General features: G+C 40.8%; 1 protein-coding gene across 6 annotated transcripts; it reads left to right on the plus strand.

Annotated features, from left to right (window-relative positions):
- Positions 1–93: 93 nt before the first annotated feature.
- gsk3ab (glycogen synthase kinase 3 alpha b) lies at positions 94–16795 on the plus strand. Of its 6 annotated transcripts, none has more exons than XM_018732031.2 (11): positions 94–166; positions 1160–1376; positions 4883–5070; positions 5254–5337; positions 6001–6111; positions 8546–8676; positions 9127–9331; positions 11929–12024; positions 12235–12421; positions 12874–12951; positions 13525–16795. In XM_018732031.2, the coding sequence occupies exons 2-11, from the start codon at positions 1202–1204 to the stop codon at positions 13593–13595; spliced, it is 1326 nt and encodes a 441-aa protein (XP_018587547.1). In that variant the 5' UTR covers positions 94–166; positions 1160–1201; the 3' UTR covers positions 13596–16795. The 6 variants fall into 6 exon arrangements, with proteins under 6 accessions (XP_018587547.1, XP_018587548.1, XP_018587552.1 ...); XM_018732032.2 differs by lacking the exon at positions 94–166 and adding an exon at positions 399–480; XM_018732036.2 differs by lacking the exon at positions 94–166 and adding an exon at positions 13287–13328 and having other exon boundaries at positions 952–1376; positions 13528–16795.
- The last annotated feature ends 2172 nt before the right edge of the window (positions 16796–18967 follow it).

Here is an 18967-nt window from a genome sequence, read left to right on the forward strand (position 1 = left end):
AGAAAGGCTGGGCCTCCCTTCCTTCCCGTTCTTCGTCTCACCTCTGCTACAGTTGTGGGACAGTCCCCCGTGTGGGTGACTCGTCACTGCGCGCCGCGGGTGCAATACCGCCTTCCTCCTTGTGCTTCTGTCAACATTTAGCGCCGTTTTAACACGGCGGTTCAAGGTAAATTTAATGGGGCGCCATAAACACATCCAACCACCCGAAAAAGTATCGTTTGGCTAGCCGAGCCGCCTCCGTCTCGGCGCCGTCCCGCCTCTCCACCTGGCCACGTGATTGTGGAGGCATCGGTGATTGGATAAATCAGCTGCCGCTCTTAGCCCCTCGCCGTGCGCGGACGATTGGGGTTTTGCAGCTGACGTAATTTGGGGCGGCGAAAGATTTCCGCGCGCCATTACAGCAAGCAGAAACAAAGTGGTAGTAGGAAAGAAAGTCGTGCTTAGTAATTACAGTGCTGTTTGGAAGTACATGGGAAACTGGTACACTTTCCAGTTGGTTGTGCCTAACTGTTTGTAGGACTGTAGGTTACGTCCGTTTGATTCAGTTGAATTGCTAACTGCTTACGGACGATGAAAAAAAAAATCATGATGCTACAAATCATGAGAAGAGAGTAACTTAGAACTAAGAAGTCAGTTCAAGAAATTGTCCACTAAATACGTGCTTTTTATTGAGCTCTTTTATGATAGTTAGGTCGATAATGGCAGTTTCAAATAATTTCTGAACAAGACGAAATGACACACTTCCCATCATGGCATGATGAGCTCTGAGATAATTTAATTCTCACCATCCTTTTTGGCTCAGAGAGCTTTAAGTCGAAGATTTTTTTTTAAAGTTATTGTGCGTGTTTTAATTTGCTCGGACTGTATTGCAGCAACATTTATCGTACATAATACAAATAGAAATGTACTGCCGTTCTTTTGTAATTCTCTTAATCTGTCATTCGCGACTTTCCAAGGCCTCGACAAACAGAACTACATTGCCCAAGAGGCAGTGCGCGCAGCCCGTGCGTGTCTCTGCGTCAGGTCTGCTGCTCAGGCAGACAGAGGAGAGAGGGGACTAGACGAGCATATTCGGCGATACATAGTTGCTGTAGTGTGTTTTCAACGATTTCGGAAAAGTCCAAACAGGCATAACCGGCACTTGTCTGGCCCTCTCCAGCGACCCCTCAGCCCCCCTGCCCCGAGACCCTCGCACAAAGATATGAGCGGCAGCGGGCGGCCCAGGACCAGCTCGTTTGCCGAGCCACCAGGCGCTCCCGGAGGTGCTGCAGCCGCCGCCGGATCGACAGTTGCTGGTGGAAGCGCCGCAGGAAAGTCCGGGGCTTCACAGGCCTCTGGGAGCAGCTCATCCGGGTTTGGTAACTTGAAGATGAGCAGTAAGTATTTACTTAATAGCCAAAGGTGTGAGAGGAAACGGGCTCGTTTAGTGAAGTAAGATGCCGTAAGAAAGGGAGATTGTGTCCCGGAGTGTCAGTCAGTGTGCCACACACTCGAGTCACAGTGCAGTGTGTCTGCAGGGGCTGTGGTCCCGAACAACGTCTCAGACGAGCTCTCTTAGGAAAAAGACTGAGACACGTCCAGGGAAAACTGGCCTCAGGGGAAATGGGGGAAAACGGAGGACAATGGAGCGCACGGAAGGTGGAGCAGAATGGGGTAACGAGTGTTCGGGGTTGTTTAGTACCGTTTTGACACTCGGGCCGGCAGTGAGTGAGTGAGGAGCTGCCCGGGTTTCCTGTACCTCAGCGCTGTCTCGGTGACTGGTACCTGTACGTTAGCAGTCTGAAGTGTTGGATCCGCGATTGGGGTTAATGTCCCGCGTCGCTGAACAATTAATTTTAAATAGAAATACTCTCATCAGTCGCTTAGCTGGCTGCTCGAGATGCTGAGAACAATATAAAAGACTCGTGATATCAAGACACACAGTGATTAGACCCCCCCCCTCCCCGCCGCCCCCCTCCCTTTTTTGGCACCAGAGGGCAGATGGCGAACATGTAGGGTTACACTGAAGTCGGATCGGTCTTCTTAACACACGTTTTGTGTGAAGGATCTTTATATTAGACCCTGTTTTAATACATGTTTGGTGAGGAAGCATTAAATTAATGAAGTGTTCATCACAATGAATGAGGAACGTGGATAAATGGGGAATGCTTGTATGAACTCAGCAGAGAGGAAACTGCATATATTAACACTTGATTTTTAGTTTAACAAGCATCCAGTGTACACACACACACACACACACAGTCCGAAGCTGCTTTTCCCAAGTGGGGTCGCGGCGAGCCAGAGCCTAACCCGGCAACACAGGGCACAAGGCTGGAGGGGGGAGGGGACATGTCCTGGACGGGACGCCAGTCCATCGGCACCCAAAGCGGGACTCGAACCCCAGACCTGCCAGAGAGCAGGACTCGGCTAAACCCGCCACCGCGCCCCTTATAAGCATCCAATAGATTTCATATATTTTCAAGGTATGGTATTTTTCCAAGGACTGAAAAAAAATGATCTGAGTTTCTTTATGATTTATCTTTTTTTTTTTTTTTTTTGGTTATGTGGCTCATTTTCTTGATAACGAACGTTTAGGTTATATTTATCGGATTCTGTCCTTTTGTTATTACGTGTCCCTTTGAATATTATGATTAGCTGCTTGCTTTATTTAAGGCAACTTTAAATTTACAGTGTTCATTGCAGGGTATTCTTACTGTATCAACTTGGGGTTAGTACCTGGATCAACAGCAATACTGCAGAAGTAGGGATTCAAACTGGTGAGCTTCAGATTACAATACAACAGCCCTTAATTTCACCCTACCTGCTGCTCCCCAGGAAATACTGCAGGGAAACATGGAATGAATAGCTACTTGATCATAGCTTAAAATAATTGCATAGTGTAAAATCGATAACACTCACTATTAATCAATGCTGCAAAAATATTATAGAATTGTGCAGCTCTGGGGTGAAGCCATCATCTTATGTGCTGATGGACTTGTGGCATAAGGGTATAGATTTTACTGGAAATGCTTTAGCCTGCTGGGTGACCTGGTTAGTTCAAGGTGAGCTGTGTCTTGTGGGAAACTTGTACCCTACAACATTTGGATGGGTGAAAGATAAATCTATCACGCATTTTGCTCTTTGCATTTACTGCTGGGGTTACAATAAAAATGTCACTTGCTTTAATTTGAAAGTGTAAGAATTTGTAATCCAGTTGAGCTAATGAGAAGAACAAATGTGACTTATTTTGTAAGTTTTCACTGTTACCATTGTGAGTTCAGGTGTTCAAGTTCTCAATTACCCTGTTTGCTACAGTATGCCCAGCACTTTTAATATTACGTGTCCCTTTGAATAGTATGATTAGCTGCTTGCTTTATTTAAGGCAACTTAACTTTAATTAAATTTACAGTGTTCATTGCAGGGCATTCTTACTGTGTCAACTTAGGGTTAGTACCTGGATCAACAGCACTACTGCAGAAGTAGGGATTCAAACTGGTTTCAAACATTGTTGTACTATATGAAGTTTTACCACCAGTTAGTCTTATCTGATGTTATGTATATATGAATATGCTGGAATATGTGATATGTGTAAGTTTACAATATTTACAGCAGACTGGGTGGTCCACATAGTTCTAGGCAACATTGCCTTGTGGTATCGCACCTAGATTGTATAGCCATAGCTGCCCCCATAGGCAAGCTGTATTGATTTCCCTTGCTTGGCACAATGTAGTTCACCAGGAATCCAGTATTATATTATTTGGTTACCAGATGCTTATGTAGAATGTTTTAAGATTCTTTTCCATTCATACTGTATTGAAGTTAATTGTAGGAAGGCATGAATGGACTTTTTGCCATGAACTGGGAACAGTGGAACAAGTTCAGAAATACCCCTGTGGGAGATTTGGTGGTCAAATATTTCTCCTTTTATTTATGCCTCTTTTTTAAAAAAAAAAAAAAAAAAAAGAAAGGATGTAACTTATTAAAAGTGTAGATAGCTCTGTTTTTTGCTCAGCTTTTAGTAAAGAAATGTGTTTGTTAAAAATTTCACTTAATGCTTTTAAATGTGGGGAAAATAAGACGTGACTTTGCAATATTAGGGACTGCATGATTAACTTCTCATTGCATTTGTTATTTTGAATACTGTGGTAATTTTGATGCCATTTGCAAATGCTAAAAAAAAAGTTTAATTAGTTGGATTCCTATAGAAATACACGTTTAAATATTTCCCCTCCTCCTGACACACCAACACAGCAAGTTGGAAAATGATCTTCTGTCAGAAATGACAAAACACCCTGCATCTCAGCAGCAGATATTTGTATTTAAAATGTCTTGGTCTTTGATCAAGATACTCCAAAAGTCATTGACAAACGCAGAGGAAATTAAGCAGTTGAGGATGGAAATCCAAGTACTTGCTGTTTGCACTGTATTACAATGTTTATGATATTCCTTTATGTACTAGTTTCTTTTCATTTGTCCTCTGTCAGTTGCATCGTTAAAAATACCGATTCCAGGTCTGAACTTCTGTGTAGCAGTCATTCTAACTTGTAATTAGCTAGCTTTTCCTTAGCAGTGCCTAGGGTTTCAGATGCAGGAAGACTGAACTGAATGGGAGGAAGGGCACCTAGGAGTCTTTCCTGCCTGGATCAGGTGCACACATGGGGACTCCAAGGCTTTGGCACTGAGACTGAGGAAGGTCACACCAAGTTTATGTGCAATATTAGTTTGTTTGGTAATCTTGGTGTTTTCACACTTTCATAAGCTGCTACTTGAACCCAGGCATATTCTGTCCTGGTTTATATTCTCCAGAGGACAGAAACTGCTTGCAGAAATGTCAAGGAATTGCTGTTGAGCCTTGGTCAGTAAGAACATACTTAACAACCCTCATTGTGTGCTTTTTCCTCAGGGGACAGTGGCAAGGTGACGACAGTGGTGGCCACACCAGGCCAAGGGCCAGACCGCCCACAGGAGGTGTCTTATACGGACATCAAAGTGATAGGAAATGGCTCATTTGGTGTAGTATACCAAGCTCGCCTTGTCGACAGCCAGGAGATGGTGGCCATCAAGAAAGTACTGCAGGACAAGAGGTTCAAGGTAACAGATGTTATGCTTTTACCAGTAAAACACATACAGCTTCTACAGTTATCTTCTGCCTATTCCATTAGTGGAAATACTCTGTGTACTGTGACTGTCCCCAATATTATACACCATCACCCATTATATTGTTGAGCACAGTTGGTTTAAACCATATGAACTTGTTGTGTCCATATAACCCAGAATCGTGAGCTGCAGATCATGCGCAAGCTGGACCACTGCAACATTGTGCGATTACGTTACTTCTTCTACTCCAGTGGTGAGAAGGTATGTTGCTACTCTTCCTTGTATGAACAGATGTTCAGCTTTAGAATTATGCCACTTTTCTAAGATTGAAATTTAACAATTTTTCCTTCTGAAAATGAACCTCTAACTAAAATCAGTTATTTCAGTTAACTACCGTTGGCGTGACTGTTGACTATGTAATATGAAGTCACCAATGAATTGAATATTTTTCTTAAAGCACTGACGGAACCTGTGAGAAGGCCAAATCATACAGTAGATAATATGACAGCACGGTGGCACAGCGAGTAGCACTGCTGTCGCACAGCGCCTGGGTGGTGCGAGAGAACGTGGGTTCGATCCCCGCTCAGTCTGTGTGGAGTTTGCATGTTCCCCCCGTGTCTGTGTGGGTTTCCTTCCGGTGCTCTGGTTTCCTCCCACACTCCAAAGGCATGCTGTTCAGGTTCTCCGATAATGTGTGAGTGACAGAGAGTGTTCCACTGATGTATGAATGAGTGACCCATTGTAAGTAGTGTATCTACCAGTGTAAGTCACCTTGGTGAATAAGGTGTGTGGGCTGATAACACTACATAGAGTTCATTGGAAGTCGCTTTAGAGAAAAGCATCTGCTAAATAAATAAATGTCATGTAAATGTAATTTGCTGTGTAGAGGTTTTCTTCAGGGATTACTACTATTGTCTTCTACAGAAGGATGAGGTCTACCTAAATCTGGTGCTGGACTTTGTCCCTGAGACGGTGTACAGGGTTGCTCGACACTTTAACAAGGCCAAAACCACCATCCCCATCATGTACGTTAAGGTAAGTTGACACTTTAAATTTCTGGAATGTTGCTTGCCCCAATGTCTGTGTGACAGGTAGTCATAAAGGCATAACTGAGGTGCTGGACAGCAGGGACTTAACAGTAATATGCTTTTATTAAATTTGAACCCAGATTGGTTCAAATACACTTTGAAAACCAACACCTGAACTCTAGAAAACAAAGCAGGTCGCACAGAAAACCCAAAGTGAATTGGGAGCAATATTCTCCCTCTTTGTGCTCAGCCTTTTTTTTTTTTAAAGCCTCAAACCCTGCCTCACATATCTTAATTGTTCAGTTAGAAGGGGCTTGTCTTTAGTCAGGGAAAACTGGTATTGACAATGTCTTGGAGGGTGTCCATCAAGTGCGGCCCCGAGTCCTTGTCCTGGTTCCTGTTAGCTCGCAGTTCATATGGTCGTTTTTTTGCTTCTTAGTACATTTTTCTTAGTCTTTATAGTGTTCCTTCTGCCCTTAATATGGTAGTTTTGTTTCCTCTCAGCTTGTATACTATGACCAGAATAGCTCTGAAGGAAAAATGAACACTGTGAAATTTAGTTATTTGTCTTGTTAACTAATTCATTAAACACATTATTCATTAGTATCTTTTCAGAGTTTAAGGAACTTGAAGTCAGCTCAGAATGAGCAAAATCAAACAGAAAATGAGCTTGAGAGTAATAAAAAAATTGACTTCTTTACAAAAATGTCCTGTTTTTTGATTTCTCTGCTGAATTTCTTTTTTTTAAAAAGTTATCCCTAAATAATGTGTAAGATATTTTTTATCTTGATTTGCCACTGTGCTGTACAGTGAGCTTTCTCTTAAGTGTAACTGATTTTATGACAATGAGAATATGTAGCTCCAAAAATTGCCCAGCATCTGAAAAAGCAATCCTGTCTAGGGCTTACTTGTCTGCAGCATGAGACTTCATCATTGTCAAGCATCTTATGCCAGACATCACACTGACACATTATTTTTTGTGGATGGGAAAGGTGTAATTAGCTAGGAAAAATGTCTGTTATCCTGTACTTAGCCTGCTTCCTGTATCTCCCTAGGGAAGTAGCTGGATAGACTTCTCACCTTTGCAGTTATAAATCATAAAGAATTCTGAGAAACCTAAGTGAAAATCATGGTGCTTTTTTTTTTTTTTTTCCTCTTTTGTCCATTTGAAATAACACTATTGATTCAGGTATGCTTTGAGGCTATGTTGCCACAGTGTTGAAAAGTGAGCTGTTTACTGAAGCTTGTTCAGAGAGAGATATTCATAATTTTGAATAAGCCCATTCTACTATTTCAGCATATTAATTCCACTACAGTGGTTAAGATGGTAAAATAACATTCAAAAATAATTTGGATTCAAAGTACTTGTCTTGCCAGTCCAGAAATCATAGTGCATACAAACATTTCTTGAAGATGATTTGGTCTCAGAGACTCAACGTGGTTCCCTCTGAGTACTAGAAATAGGGTTTAGATGTGAAATTTTGAGTTCTGTGTGGAAGTTATAGTTGGGTAGTCTGAAGATTTAGATCCTCTATGAAATTGTATGACTTGCCTTAGCTGTGACAGCACAGGTTTCTGTAACTATGAGCTTTCTTTATCCCACAATGTACATCATACTACTTTTGTTAGCCTAATGTCTTTTTTGTGGCTCTAAGTTGTGGTTTTTTTCCATCATTACTGAAGCTTTTTTATATTGTCTTGTAATCGTATAGTGTGTGAATGTGAGCTTCATGGGTACAGTAGTGGACAGCAGGTACTGCAGTTGTTAAGGAGGTAGACTGATAACCTGAAGTTTGCTGGTTCAAACTCCACTCCCCACCGCTGTAGTAGCCTTGAACATGGTACTTACGATGAATTGCTTCAGTAAAATACCCAGCTGTATAAATGTCACACTGCAGCTGGCTTTGGATAAAAGCATCACCTAAACAATTAATAACCATAATAGTAGTAGTGGACTGGCTGAAGGGGTAGCACTTGTAGCACTTGAACCTTAGCTCTTTGGCTTCAGGCTTGAAACTGGCTTTGAATCTTGCTCAGTCTGTACAGAGTTTGTATCTTATGTTTCTGTGAGTTTCCCACTACAATCTAAAATGCATCAATCTAAAATGCATCAGGTGAATTTGTGTTTTTTTCCGAATTACAGTGATTCTGTGGTTGTGTTTTTTTTTTTTAAAACGACTTAGATGCTGTGCCTCATTTATATTTGAACGCAAGACACAGGGAACTGCATGCGTGCTTCCACATTTTATTATTTTTTTTCTAGATTTTCAGGACCAAAACTGCACTGCATACCTCATTGCGTATTTTTTGCTCCATAGGTCAAGGAGATGTGCAAAGGTGTGCACTGAGTTTATTTCCTGTTATTGCCAGTTCATTGGTGTTAGGCTGTTTGTGGCCATAAATGCAATTTGTATGCATAAGAGGCTGTTCTGTCTTAACAGGTGTACATGTACCAGCTCTTCCGCAGCCTGGCCTATATTCATTCCCAGGGCGTCTGTCACAGGGACATCAAACCACAGAACTTGCTGGTGGATCCTGAGACTGCCATCCTCAAATTATGTGATTTTGGGAGGTAAGTCTGCTTCCTGCTTCTTTGGCTTCACTCTATTCCTTTCAGGAAGTTAGTTGAAGCATAGAGAAATGCTGTGGATCACAGGGACTGCAGTGTTATCCCAACCCAGCATGCCTGTCTTTCCCCCTTGATCCTGATGCTGCTATTGCAGTCCACTTTTCTTATGTTACACATTTCTGTATACTTAGCTTATGACTCTCTGCTGGACATGTTACTGGATGCTCGTGATGATTTGCAGTGGAATTTTGTGGCAGTTATACTCTTTCAACAGTAATGTTTCAAAAAGGCTCTGCAAACATTGACTTTTTAATACTGCAATGGTTAACACTTCTGATTTCTGTGTTTCTGGCTCAGTTTGTTTTAATACTTGGATGGTGGACTGAATTTTTTTGGGTCAGTATAGTTTTGAAGCTGTCGGTTTATTCTCCACCAATGTTGTCTGTCCCACAGCGCAAAACAGCTGGTGCGTGGTGAGCCCAATGTGTCCTACATCTGCTCTCGGTACTACCGCGCACCCGAGCTCATTTTTGGGGCCACAGACTATACCTCCAACATTGACATCTGGTCTGCGGGGTGTGTGCTGGCAGAGCTCCTCCTGGGACAGCCCATCTTCCCTGGGGATAGCGGTGTGGACCAGCTGGTGGAGATCATTAAGGTGAAGGGTGCATGTTCTGGTACATAGGGCCAGGTGGTGCCAAAGTGTGTTCGCATACTTGCGGCAGGTGACTGAATACCTTCTACCCTGATCAAAAACATTATACTCGTTGTTAACCCTGATTAAGTCTTACTTTCCTATGGCTGAGCGAAAATCATATGCTTCAGTAAAGTGAAAATATATGTATTTCCTGATTTCTGCATTATTGCATTGAATGTGTTCATATCCTGAATTTAATAGGTAAGGAAATCGTACATGATCACATACTACAATTGTGATATGTTTATTTACTTAGTTTGGATCTCTGAACACCTCATGTGTAAGAAGTAGTGTTTCCTTTGGATATAAGTGGTTATGTCCAGAGGTGGGTATTAATGGCTTACATTTACTTTGCTTTTGTCACCCTCTTCCGTTTTAACTTTCTTTAAAACAAATGAAGTCAGAATTACAGCAACGTTTTCTCCAGATTTCATTGGACATTTTAAGCTATCAATCACAGTCACTTTAAAGAAGAACCATGCGAAATGTCTCTTTGCTGTCATATTATTTTTGTCTATTTCACTATTTTACTAGCATTGAGACCTGTCAGAGTTTAGTGTTTTGTCATGCCTTGTCTAGGTTCGACAAGCAAATGTAAATGTCTGACGGCCTAGTTTATTGACATTCTAGGATCTGAGAGGGATAACTGAGTTTAAATATATGTAAAGCATTAATTTTTTGTACTATGAATTCAACTATGTAAAAGTGAAATGTATCCATTCTGTTTGAGTAGCTCCTATTTTAAGCGTATAGTCTTAACAAATTACATTTTGCATGCATGTTCTTGACCTGTTAATACGAAGTTAAATTTTTTGAAAAGAACTGTAAAAATTATGCAGGTTAAATATCAGTACACTAAGTATTATTGGTTGGAAGTATCATAGTTTACTGAAGTGGAGTGTTGCCACTGAACATATAGCTAATTTTGGAATAAGGTGGGAAATATTTGTCAACCGATATGTTAATATGCTAAATGCACATGTCTTGTAACCTGCAGTGTGCTGAGCAATGCTGGCACAAAGATGTATTTCTTGCCTGTTAATTTTGATGAATTATCAGTTTCCATTAAGTAAAATTTAATTTTCATTTACTGTAATTTAATGTTGAATGTATATTTACCTTTATGTAACGTTTGAATACGGTGAGCACATTTTCCTAGTTTAATAGTAAAACAGGGCACTTCCGTACTTTGTTCGTCTTCTTTCTTATGGGACGCTCCTGCATCTCGTTGGAGGCAGCAGTACAGCTGTGTCTGGGTTTTCCAGCCTAAAAATTATACTTGATATCCACCGACACTTCACCCTTGCGTAGCTGTCATTGCCCACAAAAGGGTGTCAATCTAAGTGTGTAAGAATTTTGTATCCATTTTTATTGTTCTCTTGTGTGGCTAGCTTGCCAACTGTTCAGTTAGGTAACCAGTGCTGCATGTTTTCTAACCAGACAATGAATGTCAACATTAGCAGTAGAATATTACTGAGCTATTTGTTAGCTTTTTGCCAGCTGCAGTAGACTGTGTGTAACTTGTTTTCAGGCCGGTGTTTGTTTCTAACTATTTTGGTGGTCTAGATGAACATTTGCCTAAATGGATAACAATCAAATAAGCTAGACTGACAAGTAAAGCAAGTTCTTTGAATGGGACAAACCCTAGAGGGTTTGCCTAAGTTTAGTTTTTAGGGATCTGAACTGACTGGATGCTTGGGTGGTGTTAGCTTATTGTCAGGGTTTTTTTGTTATGGGACAGTTATCTGTATAGTGGATAGGCATTAGGGATAATGATTGATAATGAATGGTTCTTCATTTACGTTTACATTTATTCATCAAGGTGATGGTTTTTTCCAAAGTAACTTGCGATGTTAATCTACCTACAATTATTCACAGCTGGGTAATTTTTACTGGAGCAATTTAGGGTATGTGCCTTTCTCATGGGTACTAAAGCCAAAGATGAGATTCGAACCTGCAACCTTTTGGGTCCAAAGGCAGCAGTTCTAACTACTGTGTTACCAGCTATCTCCATGCCCCATGATTTAAATCCTGTGCCTTCCACTGCAGTTTTACCTGTGGTTAATGCATTTACCCAGAGCTGCTCCAGTATAAATACCATGTTTTGCTATTTTCATAAGCTGCTGGCCCTGTGCCGTACTGGTGCTTCCTAGTGCAGAGTGTAGTCTATTTTGTATTAGTCTAATTGACAATATCTCATTTTGTTGGAACAACAAATTAAATTTATTGAAAACATGCAGAAAATTTTTTTCATGAGTTAAACTGTAAGCTGTTAAAATGCCTAGTGGTTCAAAACAAATTTTTTTTGCTGAGTACTTTATTTGGGTATTTTTGGAAGGTAACAGTATTTGAGTACCATTTTGACTACTCGCCTCTGGTTATGCTGCCTTTAGCAGAATAACTGCATTGTCACATTTCCAATAACTCACAAAAAGATTTTATGATTTCACTTTGGGGGAAAAAAAGTGGTAACTTGCTTGTCAGTCATGGTATAGTACTTTTTTCGTGCTACAGTCTGTTGTATGGTAATGGTTTCTGTGAATATTTTTTTACTTCAGGTTTTGGGGACCCCCACAAGGGAACAGATCCGAGAAATGAATCCCAATTATACAGAATTCAAATTCCCACAGATCAAAGCGCACCCTTGGACAAAGGTACAATTGTTCCTTTGATAATCTATCTCTGCTGTTCTCTTTCCAGTTTTCATGCATTTCTAACTCTGTAATGACAGCAGAAAGGTGTTAATGATAATCAGTGTATACACCTAGTGTTTAGTGTCCATATGCACAATGCGAGCTGTGGGCCACATTTATGGTGTTAATAGAGGTACTATATGTACTCACCATATCCCTTTTGGATGCCAGGTGTTCAAGCCACGAACCCCCCCAGAGGCCATTGCACTCTGCTCTCGGCTGTTGGAGTACACGCCGGTGACACGCCTATCTCCGCTGGAGGCCTGTGCCCACGCTTTCTTCGATGAGCTGCGCCAGCCCAATGCCCGCCTGCCCAGTGGCCGAGAACTGCCTCTGCTCTTTAACTTCAGCCCTGTGGGTCAGTTCCGCAGCCACCTCCAGCTTGCTATTGATGCCAGTGTAGTCCTCTATGTGGCAACATATCTGTTGTGGAAGCTGACGTCAGTGCCCTTTTATAAGGCATCTTCCCACTCTTTGCCCTTAACTTCAATGCGGTAACTCTCTACTACAGCATGTTGGAAATGGACAGCAACATGCATTAGCATGAGAAGTTTCAGCATGTTTAATCAGAGAGAACTGGAACTGTAACTGACAAGAGCTAACAGTGCATCTTGATCCTTGACCTTTGAAGGTTTTTTTTTCCCTTTTCTAACAAGCTTTAAAAAGTAGTTTAGTTTTTAAAAGTGAGGCCTGAAGTGGGAGTAATTCCCATTTTCCCAATTCTCCATTCTGCTGTGGTCAGTACAAACGCTCTGCAGGCTGCTGTCAGTGTGGATGTTAACAAGCCTATCTCTCCCCACTGCTGCGCAGAACTGTCGATCCAGCCGCAGCTGAACTCCACGCTTATTCCTCCTCACGCCCGCGCACAAACAGCGCCCGCTTCTCACGGTATGCTCAATGGACTGCAATGCGCTGCTTTCACATTAGCACCATTCATGATTGGTTTTTCTTTGTCAATGATCAAACCTTGCAAGCAGTGGCACTGCTATTGCACCCCAGTCTGTAGTGTCAGCAAAAATAGATCTTTTTCAATATTTTAACTACACAATTAAAAAATGCCTCTGTGTACATGAATTTTTATATGGTCATTTGTAAAAATGCCATGCTTATTTTTCTGTGGTTTTGTTAAATTTCATTATGTGCAGCTGAGACTTTATATTGCCCAGTACTTTTTACACATGAAACAAAATACCAAAATTTCTTTACTCTTGTATGCTTTTTAGATGTGAATCTTGCAAACAGTTCCATGGGATGAAAACACAAAGGTGAAACTGATGTTATTCTTAATGTAAGGGAAACTCAAAGTAAAACACTGAATAATGATCATGAGCAATATGGGGCTTTGTTGTGGACAGCATCACAGGGTGTTAAACTTGTACAGATTCTTTACTTTAATGGTGTAATATGGAATTGGAGATTCTGATGCCAGTTGCTTTTTCTTCTCATCCTCCATCTCTCCAGCAGAGGGCAGTGTGTCTGACAGTCCAGTCCAGTCCAGCCCAGCACCTGGACCTCTCAGCAACAGCACCTGAACACACTCCTTCTGTTTGTCTGTCAGCTCACCTCCCATTCCCACCTTCCCCACTTTCTCCTACCTACCCCATCTTAATGGCTCCAAACTTGTAAGCTGATATTGCACACACACCCGCCACACATGCTACATCTCTCACACAAACGGGCACCCATGTGCAAACTGAGTCCTTCTGTATGTCCCCTACAACCCCTACCCTTTAAGTAAAAAAAAACAAAAAAAAAAAAAGAAGACAGTTCTAACATATAGGTTCATGCTAGTTGTGCAGTAGGCTAGAGAATTGGTTAGGTCAGGTCAGTATAAGCTACCTCCAGGCTTGACCCCCCAGGAAGTCTCTTGTTTTTTTGTGCAGCATGTGTCTCATGTCCTGTTGGAGCCAGACCTGTTCAGTGACTGCATCTCACTGACAAGTCCTTCTTGTCATGGCAGTTGTCATTGAATGCATAGCTGGGGTTATAAAGGGGAGGTTGTTTAAAAATTTTTATGTTATTTTTTTAAATAAATTTTATTTATTTGAACTTCAAACTTAGTTTTTATGAGTATGATAAAACATTAGTTTGGCAGTTGGTCATGTGTTTCGACAAATGACAATCCCATTGTGTGGTATCCCAAGACTTGCGTTCTTTGGAAGACTTTGTTCTGGGCCAACACTGACATCCAGTGGTCATCCTTGGCATCAATCAATCTCCAGTCTGCGCTGACAGATCTAGACTATCGATTCCTTCGGTTTTGTACCCGTGTCTGTTTTGAGGGGTCATGAAGCTCTCTTTCAGTCTGACACCCTCCACCGGAGAAGGTGGGGTTCTGTCGCTTTGGTGCAGACTGTCGTCAAAGCGCTAGATGTTGTTTCAGTTTGAATATCCATCAAGAATCTATCTTTGGGTTGCATTAAATAATCAGGCAATGTGTGTTTAGTTATGCTTCAGAATGGGGGAAATAAGTGTGGTTTTATACTTTTTATGGAATTATATAAAACTGACAAACTTCATTTACTTACCTATTTATTTTTATATTTGACAGGATGTGGTTGGATTTTTAGAGATTTTACAATAGGTATGAAAAACAGGGATTTCAATTGTATAGCAGCAGTGGCACTCGGTGTCCCAAGTGGGGAGTTGTGGTTGTTGCCTGTTCTGTAAAACTCCAGTTTAATAATGTTTTGTGCAAGTCTTACCATTCTTGATTTTGGAAGGGACCTTTTAATGAGAGTAAATACATACCCCTACAACTGTTGTTTTCCTTCAAAGTGAAAAATGTTCCTGGAGTGCATGCACCTCTATCTATATTTGATGGTGGCAAGGGGAGCGGGGAGAACTTGTCTGACACAATAACAAGAGTAAGGGCTACGTGGTTTATATGGTCGCCTGTAGACATGTTAGCGCAGAGATTTTTTTTTGTCACTTCTTAGCTGTCCTGCAGTGTTAGGGCTTTATTGATGTCATCCTGCTGCTGATGGCAGCCTGGGATGCAGTTTTATTATACTGGCTGTGTTTACTTGTGACTGGGAGCTCATAATCTACCATATCTACGATGATATGAGTAGCAGGAGCATATGAGCTCCAAGCACAGCAGATGGAGTACCACAACATGCAGCATCAGCCTAGGCCATTGAGATGCTCACTGGGACCATTTAGGCACAGCATACATTGTTGAGGTAAAGGGAAGAGAACTGCCTTTCCCAAGCCACCAAAATGGCCAGTTGTAGCCCAGCTCATACTTTTCCTTAAGAATATCCTGATATTATACTGCGTACCTTGATGTGTCAGGTGTATGCGGGGCAGATGGCTGTATACATGGAGTGTGATGGCTGGCATACCTCCAGTGGTACAGACTTTTGTCTCGTATTCGGAGTTGAGTGCATCCGCTGGTACACCAACACATTTTTAATAGCTCTTAACCGTATTTCGGCTAACTAATTATACCCATAGTGCTTGTTGCAGTTACTATGAGCAAGGATTCCACAGACCTCCTCCTTAACCTTAGCCAGAACACCTCCCTGCCCTCCAATTCCTACCCAGATATGCTGCTTCACAAGAGCCACAGCTGGATCAGACTGCAAACACAATGAAAACGTAGACCTGACTTCTGGAGCCACTCCTTGTTCCCACCCTCCCCTCTGCTTTTCTCTTACTGCTAACCTGTAAATATAAACTACCTTTATTTTTTGTTATTGTTATTATATTGTTGTTCTTGTATTTTCCTTTTCTCTAGAAGAGTAGAGCTGGCTTAACTGGCCAGACTCAATCTCTCATTGTCTCACAGTCTGTAAATAGTTTTATTTCAAGCCCTTATTTGGGGGGAAACAAAACAAATTGTACTGTTTTTTTTGTTTGTTTTTTTTCTCTCTCTCCCTTCATCTTTCTGGTTGTGTCATTTTCTTCCCTTAAATGTTATTTTGTTGCTTTTATTTATTGTGTAACTATCTGTGTGGGTTCTAGTTTTGGGAGGGGAGATTTCTAGTTAGGGAATTAAAGTACTTGCCTGGCAGCTATTGAAAAAGTTCCAAGGTACAGTACTTGTTCCAAAATTCCAGATTATGGGTGATAAAGATCTGGATCTTATAGGTACATCCACCATAGTCACTGAATGGAGCCATACATAGGTAAAATGTGAAGGGAATTTGACAAGACTTTTAAGAGCATACGCTGATGGTGCATGTGTTCGACCTTGGCAGGTTCTTTGTGGGCACAGTGGCAGAATAAGTGTATCCAAGTGTTGATGTCACTAGAGGGAATGGTAGCAGTTAAGCCATGGATAATATTGTAGCCCACCCCACTTGTGTGCTCTCAAGTCTCCCTTTCCTTTCAACTGTTCTCCAAGTCTATGTCTGCAGCTGTACAAGCCTGTATCTACTGCTTTCTTCTGTGCACAGGTGTGATTAAAAGGGGAGTTTGACCAGACGAGTTCATGTCACTGGCCTTCGAATCTGGGAGTAGGTTTCGTTCTTGGTCAGTGATTGACAGGATCGTAGCCTCCCTCAAATTAAAACTTTTCTTTTTGCATTTGTGCCATGGGTTGTTTTTCATTTTTTCACTTTTTTTCTTTTTTTTTTTTTTTTGGCCCTGCCCAAGATGGACAATGGTGCTGGTGAGCGGTATTATTGTGGGTAGGGGTGAAGGGGAGGGAGGGAGAGAAACTGTGTTTTTGTTTGTTGGTATAAAATAAAATCATTAATAAAGTGATGAAGCTGCTATAGGCCTATGCCATTGTGAGTGTTGTAATTGACAGTTAAACAAGTCTGGGGGCATATGCACCATTACAATCTTTGTATTTGGACTTTGTGGTAGTGTTTACTTCAAATAAATCAACACTTCATGACTGTTTACACTTTAGTCCTGGGAAAAATATAGTTTTGCTCTCACAGTTTATGCGTATTCAGTATGAATGATTTCTCTTAATTCAATTAGATGTTTTGCTCTTTTGTGAAATGCAGCATTTTGATTGCAAGATGACTTTATCCAAGTGCTGTACACTTTTTGACCAAGACAGGTGTGACTTTATAATGTAATTTGACCCTTTAAATGGAGCTTTGCTCACAACACACCACCTGAAATGGAACCGTGGTTTCAGGAATTTTAAATGCACATGTCCTCCATGGTTTCTTCAGGTAATACAAATAGTCTGATTTCACAATAAGTGGGTTAATTCCATGAAAACTATTCATTTGTCAGGAAATAAGTGTCAGGAAATAAGTAAATTTCCTCCAAGCTACATGTGTACGCGTTTCTGCCGTAGGAAGCTGGATTTCCTCTTAAAAAAAGCACTTGCAACAAAAGCAGTTATACTAAAAAAGTTAATATAACCAAATTGTTACTGAAAGGTATGTTCTGAAAGGCTGTTAGATGTTTTCGAACCTAAATTCTTTTTTCTTTTCTAAATTTTTTTTTTTAGTAATTGTGCCTCGTATCTCTCTTCTAAAATTTCAGTTTGCACAATACAACCTGTTTTTACACATCCCATTAATTTTTGTGGGTAAAATATACCAGAACAAACTGAGACCACTTTATTTCAGCTTTCTTCCATAGTTTTTGTGAGTTTTTGTGGTCTGTAACAAGAAGAACTGAACCAGTGAAAAACTGGCAGTTTGGGAAAAGGTGTGACCCCAGCTTAGTCTGCGTGTAGTTCACGTTCTCCTCGTGTTTCTGTGGGTTTCTACTGGGTGCTCTGGTTTCCTCCCGCAGTCCAAAGACAAGCAGTTAAGGTGAAGTGGTGACTAAAATTGTGCTTAATGTGTCAATGGGTGAGTGACTGTGTATATGGACGTGCTGCACTTTGATGGGCTGGCGTCCCATCCTGGGTGTACCCACCTAACCTTACTCAGTGATTCCAGGATAGACTCTGGACTTCTGTGACCTTCTCCAGAAGTGGTTAGCAAAAATGAATGAAATAGCTGTAGGATAATAAAATACTTATAGTATTACAAAATATCACAGCTTTATCTAAGGTTTCCATAGCACATAACATGTAAATGATTTGAGGGATGCCTGTATTATTACTTATCGTGACTTTGGGATCAAAATGACTTTATGTGAATTAAGAATGGACCTCCAGGACCAGTTGTGTTTGAAAGCTAAGCAGCAAATGTATACAGTATATTTGTCATAGATTGTACTGGATATCTTAAAGAACGCTCAATCCACGGGGAAATGTTACATGTTTTATTCTTTCCTTGTCATTGCGTGCTTGATTTGTGTTTTCTGCCCTTATATGGTTTCCTGAACATGTAACATTTTATTTAAAAGGTTGTCCACTTTAATTGTTATGCTGATTTACCATTAATATAATAAGTATGCCTTCAATTAACACAAAGGTGACAGCTGGTTTTATATCAATTTCACGCAGAAATTTGCTATGCGTTCATATTGGACTTACGTGGCTGTTAAATTTTGTATAAAACAATATAAATGCGTCTCCATTATCTACAGCGCAAAGACATATAGAATGTCAGTATACTACATAACAACCACCAATAAATGTAAGATGTTTTATATTTTGGCAAAAAAAAAAAAAAAAAAAACTACATCCTTGACTTTTTGTAAAATTCAAAAGACTGCAATTTTTTTCTCATAAATACGATATGTTGTTAATTTGAAACCTGCGTTAATACAGCGTGCGACAGACAGTGTGTCGGACGTTGGTAGGAGACTAAGAGCAGAAATTTTTATAGGAATCCATGCCTTCGGTTTCTCCGTCACCGTTTATAGTCCATCCCGGAGAACTGGATGGTTGTTAATGTGAATAGGAGTATGATTTTAGAAAATTCAAAGCAAATTTCCCAGAGGACTGTGTAATAATTCTAAAGTCCCGAGGGCTTCTGAATCATTAGGTGGAACAGCTGATTGAATATCTTCTCTGGTGCTGAATTATAGAGTA

This window comes from Scleropages formosus, chromosome 18 (assembly GCF_900964775.1).
Source record: "Scleropages formosus chromosome 18, fSclFor1.1, whole genome shotgun sequence".
NCBI classification, from domain to species: domain Eukaryota; kingdom Metazoa; phylum Chordata; class Actinopteri; order Osteoglossiformes; family Osteoglossidae; genus Scleropages; species Scleropages formosus.